At 43.0% G+C, this 12,647-nt stretch overlaps 1 protein-coding gene across 1 annotated transcript in view; it reads left to right on the forward strand.

Moving 5' to 3' along the window:
• Nucleotides 1–1,969: 1,969 nt before the first annotated feature.
• Nucleotides 1,970–12,647, forward strand: part of RNF123 (ring finger protein 123) — a 143,279-nt gene continuing 132,601 nt past the window's right edge. The window contains exons 1-3 of the mRNA XM_072989877.2: nucleotides 1,970–2,104; nucleotides 7,935–8,052; nucleotides 11,807–11,891. Of these exons, the coding sequence (XP_072845978.2) occupies nucleotides 7,971–8,052; nucleotides 11,807–11,891 (167 nt within the window). The 5' untranslated portion in view covers nucleotides 1,970–2,104; nucleotides 7,935–7,970. The remainder of the gene's footprint in view (nucleotides 2,105–7,934; nucleotides 8,053–11,806; nucleotides 11,892–12,647) is intronic.

Genomic DNA, 12,647 nt, shown 5'->3' on the forward strand with positions numbered 1-12,647 from the left:
CAGGAGTCTCCCAGCAGCATCTTCTGAATTCTCTCCACCAGGAAGGCCTGGTGTCACTACAGGACAGTGCCTTCAAGTCCCATCTCAGCAAGACATCCCAGAAGGAAACTGTGGTTGATAGAAATACTTAAGCAAGTTGTTAAAGGGAAACAGTAACAGTTATCTAGCTCTCCATCAGCCCTCCAATGGATAAAGGACATATTTTCATAAATCTCTCTCTAGTTTGCTAACAGTAGGTACATTCTTTCAGAAATATAATCTCCACGTTATAGTGGAAGAAATACTCATCTTTAACAAATACACATAACTAAGACCTCATGGCATACCTACATATCAGTGGAAGGGGCAGGCCTGAAAAGCTAGACTCTAGATCAGAACTGGGTAAAATAGAGCGTTCTAGATGTTTTGGGGCTGCAACTCCCATGCACCTTGGCCAGCACAACTAATAATGAACAATGTTAGGAGTTGTGGTCCAGCATATATGGTAGGTTCACACTTTGCCCCGTTCTTGACCTCTCTACTTGTAATATGAGGGTGGACAGGCATAATAAAGAGCAGTGGTTCCCAACCCTGGGTCCCCAGATGTTCTTGGACTACGATTTCCAGAAATCCTGGCCAGCACAGATAGTGGTGGAGGCTTCTGGGAATTTTATTCCAAGAACATATGACTCATATGGGGACCCAATTTGGGTAACGACTGATATAGGCATAACCTCTAAGAGAGGAAGATGAGATTCAGAACCTTGGTATTACTGTACTTGGGTTCCGGTCCACAGGGAGAGATGTTTGGAGGAGTAGCATGGGTTGCTGAATGGAGTAGTGGGGAAAGGGGGGGCTTATATATAAGACTTTTGTAAACATAAAACAATCCATTCTCAGTACAGTACAGTATACATAGTTCCAGTCTTTTGATGCAAATGTGGTTTAAAAATTGTTTGATCAAACAAATCCAAATGTGAAATATCTTGGCATAAAATGCCAGTTTCAATCATAAAGGTAGGTTGAGTCATCAGGCTTATAAAAGCAGAGACATTGCTGAGATTTTGCTAGCCAAGGCCAAGCAGCAGAATTTGACACTCCACTCCCCAGGTTCGCCTGTGGTATCTAAGGCTGGTCAGTTTACCGGACACAGAAGATCAGCCAAGGATATATGTTTTTTTTTACTTGACAATAAATTAGGCAGCAATCTGATGCCTTTTATAACAGTGCATTCTAACAAGTGTCTGGGGCATTCCACAACACTCACTCTGCCTACACTCACTCAGTGTAGAAGAGATTGTCACTCTCGAATTGGCCTCTTCAGCCACACTAGACGCTGTTCCAAGTCCTCCATACAGAGCACGTCACCATAGTCTCTCCAGACTGAAGGATGCCTAACAACTCTGTCTAATAGTGAGGGGGCCACCCACAAATCAAATGATAGAGGTTGGTTGATCCTCAGGCACCCCAGCACAGATGACTAGCTAGCATCTTTCCAGGGCCAGTGAGATGCAAGGAGATCTTTCTTTCCTAGCCCTGCCCCACCGGAGCTTTTTCCCTGGACAAGCTAGGAAAGAAACCGGCCTCGATCCAGTTCACCAACCATGTGCTCTGTAACTAAACAATGACCCCTCTTCCAAGAGCCGCGAAGGGCGGCTTGCGGCGGGGTAGCTGACAAACGCTACCGCCCAGTTTGCAGCAACCTAGCTCTTTGGGATCTCCCTCCCAACCTCAGGGTTTTGGAGCCAAGCGCGGCAGGTATGCCAGGGAGACCCTGTGACGGGGACCACACGGCGTAATGTCGAGAAGGGCCGCGCCGTGTTTGGGCAGGGGAACGACTCCGGCGGAGCAGGAGTGCCAGGGCGGCCGCCGCCGTCGCCGCTGCGGCCGCTCCTGCCGTAGAGGAGGCTCGGGGCGGGCGGGCAGGCGGAGGCGGGGGGGGGGAGGAGGGGCGGCGCCGGCAGAAGCGACGAGGGGCCCGCGCGCCCGCCTCTCTCCTTGCCGCTGCGGCTTGTCCCCCGTCGCTCGGCTTGGCGTGTCCCTGCCGGCGCTCCGTAGCAGGGCGGATGTTGTGAGGAGCCGCTGCCGGCAGGGCTGGGCGAGCCGAGCCAAGCGTGTGGTGGCGGTGAGTGGAGCGCTTTCCGTGGGGCTCGGCGGGCGGGCGAGTCACCTGGCCAGGCGAGGTCACGGGTGGTCGTCGTCAGAGGCCCGGCTCAGGGGCCGCCACTAGGCCCCGGTCAGCTCCCCTGGGCAGAGCGTGCCGGCTCGCTACCTCGCCTGGGTTGTTGCTCCTCTTTTGAAAAAAACCCTGGAGCCGAAGCGCCCCACGGCGGCGGGTCCGGGCCTCTCGCCGGGTGAGGGGAAAAAGAAAAAGCTCGCGGTGGCGGCACCCCGGTCGCGGTCTTTGGTGTGAGTTGGCCCAGAGGCCTCGCTTCTCCCCATACCTCCCCCCCCCCGGGCGGCTGGGGTTGGCTGCTCGTCCTCCTTGGCTCTCCCCAAACCTCCCAGGTTAATGTCCGGGTATTTGCTGCCCGACCCAGCCCCACTCGGCTGCCCCTTCCTTGGCTTGGGTGTCCGCCCCCCCCCCCCCCCGTTTCCCAAATCTCTCAGTCGTGTGTAGGGTCTCTAGGCGGTGTGGTTGCCCTCTTGGGGATCTGCTGGTGGCGGTGGTGAGAAAGCTGGGTGGATTCACCTCACCGAAGGAAGACGAGCTGCTCATGTCTTGTTGGAGGCTGGTTGTAGAGAAGTGGTTTTCGGTGCGATCTTCCTTCCGCAGGTTTCCAGGGACGACATAAAAACCGTTAGGTTCAGTGGGACGCCTGTTCAGGTGATAGCCGTTTTCTAGGGCGCTTTAGTCTGAAATTAGTACTATTTATTTTAGGAGACTTAGCTTTTTCCCACAGGAACGGTTCATGATAGAAGTGGGCTGTTAAAAGACTCCTCCTGATATCCAACGGTAGAGGAGGTTTCGTGGAACTAGATATGAACTCTCTTAGCAGTTTGCAGATGGTTCATTGCCGGTTGGGTGGTTGAATTTTTTCCCCTGTCACTAGGAAGAAACAAAAAGAATATAATCCCATGCAGTGCGAAAGCTTTCAGGACATTTTGGACACCATAGATATTACAAGATGTCTTGTGCAGAGAGCTATAGCACTGTTTTGGAATACAGATGGGATTTCTTGCACCTCTTTCCATGTGCCAAAACCTAAATATAACATGAACCTTCTTCAGAAATACAGATCCAGGACTGGAGATTGTCCTTTGTGTTTTCAGCTGTCTATAGCTTGGAGCCAAAACCTGACATCTTTTATCTGTTTATATTCCTTTTGCTATTGAATGGCTGGCATGTAGTCACATAGTTAATACAGCAATTAAAATAATCCAACAATCAAGCTAATGATTAAAATTTGTAAAAAAACCCCCAAAGCCTGATACTTATTTATTCATATTATCCTGTTTAGGTGAATACTGTATTTCATAGGATAGTCTGAAGCTTTAATCCTATGTTCATGTCTTCTTGAATTTAGCAGGAGTAGACCAATGGATCAGACCAAGGGTCCATGTGATCCAGTATCTGGCTTCATATTCTGTCCAGCCAGGTCCATGTGGGAAGCCCAAAAGCAGGACATGAGGGCAATAGCCCTCTCATTCTGTTGTCTCCAAGAAACCTGACAGCAAAAAGCTAGTTCATGTGGTTCTGGAATTAGTATATGATCATCAAATGTAGTATCCATTAATAGCTCTAACTTCATGGCTTTGTCTACTCTTCCAAAGCCTCCTTAGTTTGAGACCATCAGGAACCTTTGTGGCAACAACATCTGCATTTTAACTGTGTAAATAAGTAGTACTTTTGTCTCCCCAGAACTTCCTGTCAGTTAGCTTCAGCTTTTGCTCCTGTACTCTTAAAAGGGAAGGAAAGATTTCTTTTCTGCATATATATAATTCCATAGACATCAGTGGTGTCTTCTTGTACTTGCAATTTTTATAATCCCCAGAGAATCAGATATTGTAATTTTCTTTCAGAAGGGCTTACTTCAGTTCTTGCTCCTTTTAGTTGCTGTTTTCTGTATTTGAGCTCCACAGTATCCTTTTTGAGATGCAGCGAGCAGAATTGGGACTTCCTTCTTAGAAAACCTGAAAAGAATTGTTTTTCTGAGGACCTTAGTAACAAGGCCATGTCTGCCTTATCAGGTGTATCTGTCCACCTCTTTCTGTTGTTTCTTTTGAAATCTCAGTGGAATACTAGGACTGTATTTACATACACTGTGCTTTCAGGGTCAGAACCCTTGAGGCAGAGATGATTAGACATCCACAAAATATGAAGTTGAAAACAACTACAGTATTTGCCTTGTTGTATGGAGTGAGTATGCATTGCTTGATTTGGCCAGGCACATATGGGTTATGCAGGTTGGTTCATTTTTACTTTGCGGTCACAAACAAATAAAGTAGGAATATGACGGCAACTGATTATGAATGTTTGAATTGTTGTATTCTTTAAAATCCCATCTATAAGGAGGCACTTATTGTTATTCTAGCAATAATTCCTTATGAAATGAAAGAACTGCAAACAAAATATGGCTCAGAGAGAATTATCCACTGTAGGAACACTCCGCTTTACTCTGTAATTCAAATGAATATTGCCAATTTTAAGCATAGTTGTGCAGACTGAGCTTCTCCTAGTCTGTGAACATACATCAGTTGCATTTGCTAATGTTGCCAAGTTTCTTCCTGTGTTGTTGTGTGAAGGGTACTATTGAGTAGTGTGATTGTTTTTTTTAAATTACTCAAAGTTTGAGAACATGGTTGTTTTTGCTAATATGGAAGAATGACAAGTGGACATACTAGTGCTATCAAAACACATTTGGGACTTTGCTGTATATTTGCTACTTGATGTATATTGTTGGCAAGATACTTGGTTGGTGTAGACTGGAGATGAAGAAAAAAATAAAAGGTCATCAATATCTGCTTTGATTTTCTAGTAGATGGAACAGGTTGTGTGGAAAAGAGCAAGTTGAAATATAAGCTACAGATACATTGTCTGTGGGACTGGAAGACATATACGTCACAGAATAACAACTTCTGGGAAAGCTGTTGTACTCTGTTCTTATACAGGATTTCCGTACGCTGATCAGCTACAATGTTAAAACCAACGACAGGTGAACTGGAATTTGAATCATGGAAACTCGACTTTTTTCTTATTAGGTTGAAACATTTTGCTACTCCACATTATGGACACTCTATCAGGGGTCTCCTACCAACTCTCCTCAGACTGAAGAAGCTACTTGGATGAGTAGTGAAACGTTTCAACATAATGAGAAAGAAGTTGAGTTGCCATGACTCAGTTTCCAGATAACAACATCTGGATGACAGAGAATCTTCACAGATATCTGACTGACAGGTGAAGTGAATAGCACTGATTGTATAGTTACATTGGCGCCTATCAAAGGGTGGGATATATTGAGCAGCAAATGAAAGATCAATTCTTGAATTTCATGTGTTGGAAGCAGGAAATATGGTCAAGCAAAGTGTTATGCAGTGCTTAGCACCTACCAAAAGTGGTGGAAGGACAACTGGTGAACTGGCATCAGGGTCAAGGGAGCCCAAGGCTCATTTATGCACGTGGGGAGGGAAGGCTAGTCCATCTGGTCTGATCACACAGAAGAGCTACTATACAGTTTTGGTCATAGGAAGGTGTCAAAATACACAGCGCATAGCAGTTTGCTGCTTGTGGGGCTGCTTAGCTGCAGAGTGTAATGTGAGCATCAGAACTGGACCATGGAACAAGATAAGAAGGTTGCCTGGTTTGATGAATCACATTTTCTTTGAGATCAGGTGGATGGCCGGGTGTGTGTACGTTGTTTACCTGGGGAAGAGATGGCAGAAGAAGGTGGGCCAGTGGAGGCAGTGTTCTGCTGTGGGTAATGTTCTGCTGAGAAATCTTGGGTCCTGGCATTCGTGTGGATGTTACTTTGTCATATAGCACCTACCAAGAGGTTGTTGCAGACCACGTACACTCCTTCATGGTGATGATGTTCACTGAGGATAATACACCCTGCCCCACTGCAAAAATTGTTCAGGAATGGTTTAAAAACATAACAAAGAGTTCAAGCAGTTGTTTTATCCTCCAGATTCCCCAGATCTCAGTCCAACTGAGCATTTGTGGGATTTACTGGAACACCAAGTCAGATCCATGGAGGCCTCACTTTGCAACTTACAAATGAACTTAAAGGATCTATTGCTAATGTGTTAATGCCAGATACCACAGGACACATTCAGAGGTCCTGTGGAGATAATCTGTAACTTTTTTTGAACTGTCTTCTTATTATGTAGTTATATATGTCTTATTTTGTTCTATGGAAATGAATGTCAATAGATATGTATTGTTTTCTGGGATTTGTTACATATTCTGTTTAGGAATATCTATAGGAATATGTATACATAATGAAATATGTATTTTTCATTATTTCAAAATCTTGATTTCACATGGTTCTAAACCACTGAACTTTTATTTTGCTTTGTTTTCCTGTTTGGCTAGGAACTTCACAATTTTCCCTAGGCCCTTCTGGCTTGTGCTAAATGCCTCGATTTACAACCATAATCTGTTCTAGAAGATGGACGTAACTCGAAATGCTCATGAGTGGAAGCACCATTTCCCATTGAAAAACATTGGAACATGATTAATCTGCTCCAGACCCCCCAACCCCCCCAAATAAAATAAAAATAAAACACTGCGAGCCCCGTAGGAACGTGCTGGGGCTGCAAAAAACAAAGCAACCCCCCCCCAAAAAAAACCATTGGAGCACGCCCCACACTGGGACTGCAAAAAATCACAAAAAAAACAACAACACAGCACAGAAACATAACCCCCCAGCCCAAAGCCACCCTGCAAAAGCAACGCAGAATAGTTTTTAAAGAACAAAAAAGCAACACCTTACCTTACCCGGCAGTCTGAAGCCTCCTCTAATCACACTCACTCCCTGGCTGCTGCTGAGGTGGCGACAGCAGTGCCAGCCATGATGGAGGGCGAGCCTGGGGCGAGTGGCTGGAGCGCCCCAGCCAGGCTCAGCCTCTGGGCACTGGGACGCCAACACTGGCGCCCCACGCCTCATCCCTGTAAGATCCTGTTGGGTGGCAGCAGCGCTTGCTCGGCCGCTCGGCTTCCTTCAGCGCCACCTCTGCGCCGGATGCCCGCCAGAGCTGGTGCCAGTGCTGGAGCGGGAGGCAGTGCCGAAGGAAGCCGTGTGGCTGGGCAAGTGCCGCTACCGCCCAACGGGCTTCTACAGGGACAGGGCATGGGGCAGCACCGTCCTGGTGCCGGGAGGCTGAGCCTGGCCGGGGCACTCTGGCCGCTTGCCCTGGCCTTGCCCTCCGGGCAACTGTCTCAGATGCCCCCAGCCTGCAGGAGTCTGGATTGGCTAGAGGACTTCTGCTCTAACCATTGGGGCAAAAGAAGAAGTACAAAGAAGCAGCCTCTTCACCACCAACGGTTAAAATTTGAATTTCCTGCCCCTTTTCCCCTGCCTTTTTCTGATCCTAAGTGGAAGTTCTGGTTCAAGTTGAAGAAAAATTTTGTGGCTAGAGCTGGTCATAAGTCGAAATGATCGTAAGTAGGGATATACGTAAGTTGAGTCATCACTGTAATTTAAGTTATGGGGTGGATGTTTCTACTCATTATTATTTATTGCATAATTTCATGTGCTGTCTGCTACTGTCTATAGATTGTAAGGTTCCTGGCTTTTTCACAGAAGAGTCTTTGAAGCAAACACTATCCTATTAGAGAATGTTTTCAAAGACATCCTGTCTAGAAGCTCAGAAAATAGAAATTCATTTACATATATATTTACATATATTTATCTAGTTATTTTCGTGCAGTTTCATGAGGACTGTAAAACTTTTATAATTTTTTTTTCTTGCAAGTAATCTATTTCTGATCAGCACTTTTCACCCTGTTTCAGCTTTGAGAATAGTGGCCATTCACACGTATTTGAATTATGACATCAAGAGGTTCTGGCACAACATTTTCTCGCAAGAATTACAGGTTAAGCACAGAGCCTGAGAAGTCCAAGATTGCAGGTAAGAGCGCTGTTGTGGATTGTCTCTTGGGGGCGGATAGAGAGTAGCTATTAGAAGAAATGTTGTATAGACTAGAAAGCAGAGCACAGTGAGACACTTTGTGACTTACTGTGATTTGTTTTAGATATGATTTACTTGAATTTCTTTTGCTAATCAATGACATATTGTCCTGACTTTCCAAGTCAGAGTTGGAGTTAGAGCAGGTCTATTTGAATAAATGGAACTTAGGGAGGAGTTGACTCACCAAATCCCCACTGATTGAATGAGCCTACTCTAATGTGATTTCCTATGCTAAGCAATAGGCTTTTAACCACTGTTTTGTTGTGTCAATGTGCCAGTGTTCAGTAGAAGAAACACAAGCTGTAAGTAGGCTAGCTAAATGCAAAAGTGGAAAAAGTTCCTCTAGCTTCCGCTGTTTTGTAGGCAATTAAACATTTCAGTAGATGTTGCAAAAGCTGACTCTCACATGAGGTAGTATGAATTATTTCAGTGCTGTTAAATTGTTAGTCCTTCTGGAAAGCTTTAACAGTGCAATTTTATAGAATTGTGTAAGTGCCACTGATTTCGATAGGAATTTCTCTCAGATAAATATATATAGAATTGCATCCTACATTTCTGAAATGCCCTTTGGTGTCAGGAATTAAGATGCTTTGTTGAAACAAATATGTGAATTGTTTAACTGAAATCATTTCACTTTACTTTGGGGAAAGCAGTGTGCAGGATTGGAAATGAGGTGTATAAGTTGTTTGTTTGCTTGGAAAAAATACCTACAAAAATATATATATACCCTGTCTCCAATCCTGCATGTTATTGAAGGCAAGCATTTTTACAATCTTGAAACAGCAAAAACTACAGTAGTCTGGCCATGTTGTCAGGATGTTGGAAGGCTGTCTCCCAAAATACATCTTCTATGGAGAAGTTGTTGCAGGTGCAAAGGCTATGTTGAAGACAACATTAAAAGGTTTTAGTGTTTACCATGTCAGTTGGGAAGGTCTCACTCAAAACCAAAGTGAAATAAGAGGCTAATTAATTTGAAACAGAATTAAGGATGCACAGAAGACAGACAAGAGAACTGAGAAAGCAAGGAGGTAGCTTCTCACATAACCTGTCCCTATTGTTTCTGTATCTTCAGGGCTCATATTGGGCTAGTTAGTCACCTGCATGTCCCTCATTGTGGTACTGCTCAACCTTAACCACTCACTTCTATTTTTCTCTAAATGGTGATTCTGATGGAGATGGTCCTCTTCAAAAATGAAGAATAAACTATATATATTTTGTTAGGTCTGTCAGTTTCTAGCCCAAACCAACATAGAGGAGTCTGTGGCTTTGAAGAGGCAAGTCTTCATTATGCAAAGCTTTTGATGCTTGTAAGGAGAAATTCAGTTGAAGTTAAAGATAGAAGAATGAATGACATCAAAGAAGTTGAAAGTAGAGTGTGTGCTGGAAAGCTGTTCTGAAGTTCATTTGACTACAGAATGAATATTTTTCAGGACAAAGTATATACAGTACAAGATAACAGTAAAATAACATGGCTTTTCTCTGTGACAATGTGTCATCTTGTTTTCCATTTTCCTTGTGGCTGTTTTGTACTTCTGTTCTCATTTTTGTTGTTATGCACTGTCAAGTTGCCTCTAACTTATAGTGACCCTATGAATGAACAATCTCTAAAATGTTCTGGCCTGCTCAGCTCTTGTAAACTCAAGCCTGTGGCTTCCTTTAGGAAGTCGATCTGTCTTATATTTGGTCTTCATCTTTTCCTGCTGCCTTCCACATTTCCCAGCATTATTGTCTTTTCCATATAATCCTGCCTTCATTATGTGTCCAAAGTTGGACAGCCTGAGTTTCATTATTTTTTTCTCCAGAGATAGTTCAGGTTTGATTTGATCTAGGACTCACTTGTTCATCTTTCTAGCAGTCCACAAATGTAACATCGGCATCTTATGAATGGATAATTTGGCATTCAAATTGCAGGCCAGCATGTGTTTATCAAGCCTCCAAAACTGGGTCTAACTATTGTTTTATATATGAATCATTCACAAGACCAAGATATGTTTCTCCCTTTATTCCTGAGTAATTGCAGAATTCACCTTGTAGTGGGCAAGTGTATATGTGAATATACTTTTGGTTGTGGTCAACAGATTGTCTAAAATAGTAAGATTTTTAGCACAAATAAATGATCATTATATTTGGCTTTGAACTCATTTTTTCACATGGGTTGAGGTTCTTACTGATCCCAGATTGCATGAATGGAACTGATGCTTGGTATGGTAAATGCAGGGGCAGTAGATGCCTGTTCTTGCAGGTTGAATTTTAGATTGTAGCTTTAAAAAACAAGATGTGGTATGGCATTTTGGCTTATGTTATGAGAAAACCTGTCTGCACAGCATTGTTGGTTTAGTTTGATTTGGCTTGTCTGTCATTGGCCCTGTGTGGCTTTTTGCACATTTTGCAGTTTGTGCATGCAAAGAATATGGTCAGACAAAGAGAAATAACAAGAGCAGACCATCTGATCAGTCATTTCAGGCAGTGTGTTATAACTTCTCCTGCCAAGTAACTCAAGTCAGCACTTAGATAGCAGCATGGCAGCAATGAAGGATAGATAGTATATTAATGTGTTGTTTGAAACTTTGGACAATGCATTGTAGTATCTCATCTTGAATAAATTTTGTTAATTCTCTCATGAAGGAATCTGGAAATAATCTTGCTTATGAACAGCACTCATGATACGAGGCACACCTTTTCATCTATTTACTGCATATGCTCGGAAATACTGCATGAAAATCACCTTGGTAGAATGACCTTTCTAGGGCTGCTGTTCTGTGGGCACTCATAAGCATTTCTTTGAAGTTAATGTGACCTATTTTGAAATAAATATGCTTGGGATTGTAAATGACTGATTGTGATGCAGTGTTGTTAGAATTGCTTTCTTAAATTTCACATTTGTACTGTTCAAGTAGTATGATATAGTTCTTATTGTGTGGAGAGGGCATGGTCTGAATGTACTGTACATGATGCAGAAATTTTGCTTAAGTAGCAGTGTAAAATGAGAAATGTTATATTTGTGGATTGCAATTCCCATAATGTCCTAGCAAGGCTGGGATATTCTGGGAGCTGTAGCTGAAAAGAATAGCTTTTGCCAGGGTAAGAGATCACCTGGGAACATCACATACAGTGGTGCCCTGCATGATGATGATAATCCGTCCTGTGAAAATCGCTGTTTAGTGAAATGTCTTCATGTGAAAACCCTTTCCCCATTGGAATGCATTGAAACCCGGTTTAATGAGTTCCAATGGGGAAAATACCTCACCGTCCAGCGAAGATCGCCCGTAGGGATGCCATTTTGCGAGCACCGATCAGCTGCAAAAATGGCTGCCCTGCGAAGCATGGGTCCGGAAAACACAGGGCAGCCATTTTGCAAAGCCGAAAAAATCGTCGTCTTGCGAACAAATGGTTCGTGAAGCACGGACCTAATCGATGTCCAGCGAAAATCCCCCATTGGAATGACTGTTTTGTGAAGCGCTATAGCGATCGCAAAAGTCATCATTATGCAGATTTGTCATTTAGCAGGGTCGTCGTTTAGCGAGGTACCACTGTATACTGCTTTTAGTTCTTTAGAAGAAACATATGATTTAATAAATTAGTAAATTAGAGAGGCATCCTGATCCCCTTTGTGTCACCTGTGGAAATGAAATAGGGGTCTTTGAGGTTAAACCTTGTAGTTTGTTGCTAACATATCTCTTGTTGTTTGTCGTAGGGATAGTGAACAGCAAGCTACTGAATGATTATTTGCATCGCATCTTCCCTAGTGCTGATGGAACTCAGCCTACTGCTGCCTATAGGTACTGGGCACCAGACTCATGGAATAGCAAACAAAGCTGTATCTGTACCTGTACTGACACTACTGATAAGCACTCCTTTAACACACTTCATTCATCACTTTGCCCTAAATCAACTTGAGTTACTTGGAAAAATAATTGAATGAAAACTCCAGTGTGAGAAGTATTTTCCAAATTTCTTTTCACATAACAGGGCTTATATGCAATTATGCAATTATTTTGAAGGTCTGTGTGAAAGACAGAGAAAACACATGATTTACTGACCAAATGTATCATTTCTGTAAATCTGTAAATTTCATAATATATCACTTCCTAATGGCCAATAATGATGAAGTTTAACATGTTCAGTATTTGAGTGCACTCGGAAAATTTTAGGTGCTTTCTAAGTGTCTTGTGAGTAGTGAGAAAGTGGCAGATATTTGTATTGTAAAGAAATTTTCTTTATGATATTAAGAAAACTGGAGTCTGGCACATCAGATACAACTGGTGTCTAGTACATCAGATATAATGGTAAAGTTTTTATTTTTTAAATAATAATTTTAATTAGTTATTTCCCATTTTTTTCCTAATCGTCAGTATTGAAGTGTTACATCTCCCTATTACTCATTGACTATTGTCCTGATGAAGCCAGAAAATTGCAAAAGGAGGCCTTAAATAAAGCTATTTAATTTTGTTTTATTATTTATTGAAGTCTGCTGTATTTCCATGACACAAAATAATGAGTTGTACATTACAAAAATTATTTTGGCTTTATCCCTG

The sequence above is a fragment of the Pogona vitticeps genome, chromosome 2 (genome assembly GCF_051106095.1).
Source record: "Pogona vitticeps strain Pit_001003342236 chromosome 2, PviZW2.1, whole genome shotgun sequence".
Classification (NCBI taxonomy): domain Eukaryota; kingdom Metazoa; phylum Chordata; class Lepidosauria; order Squamata; family Agamidae; genus Pogona; species Pogona vitticeps.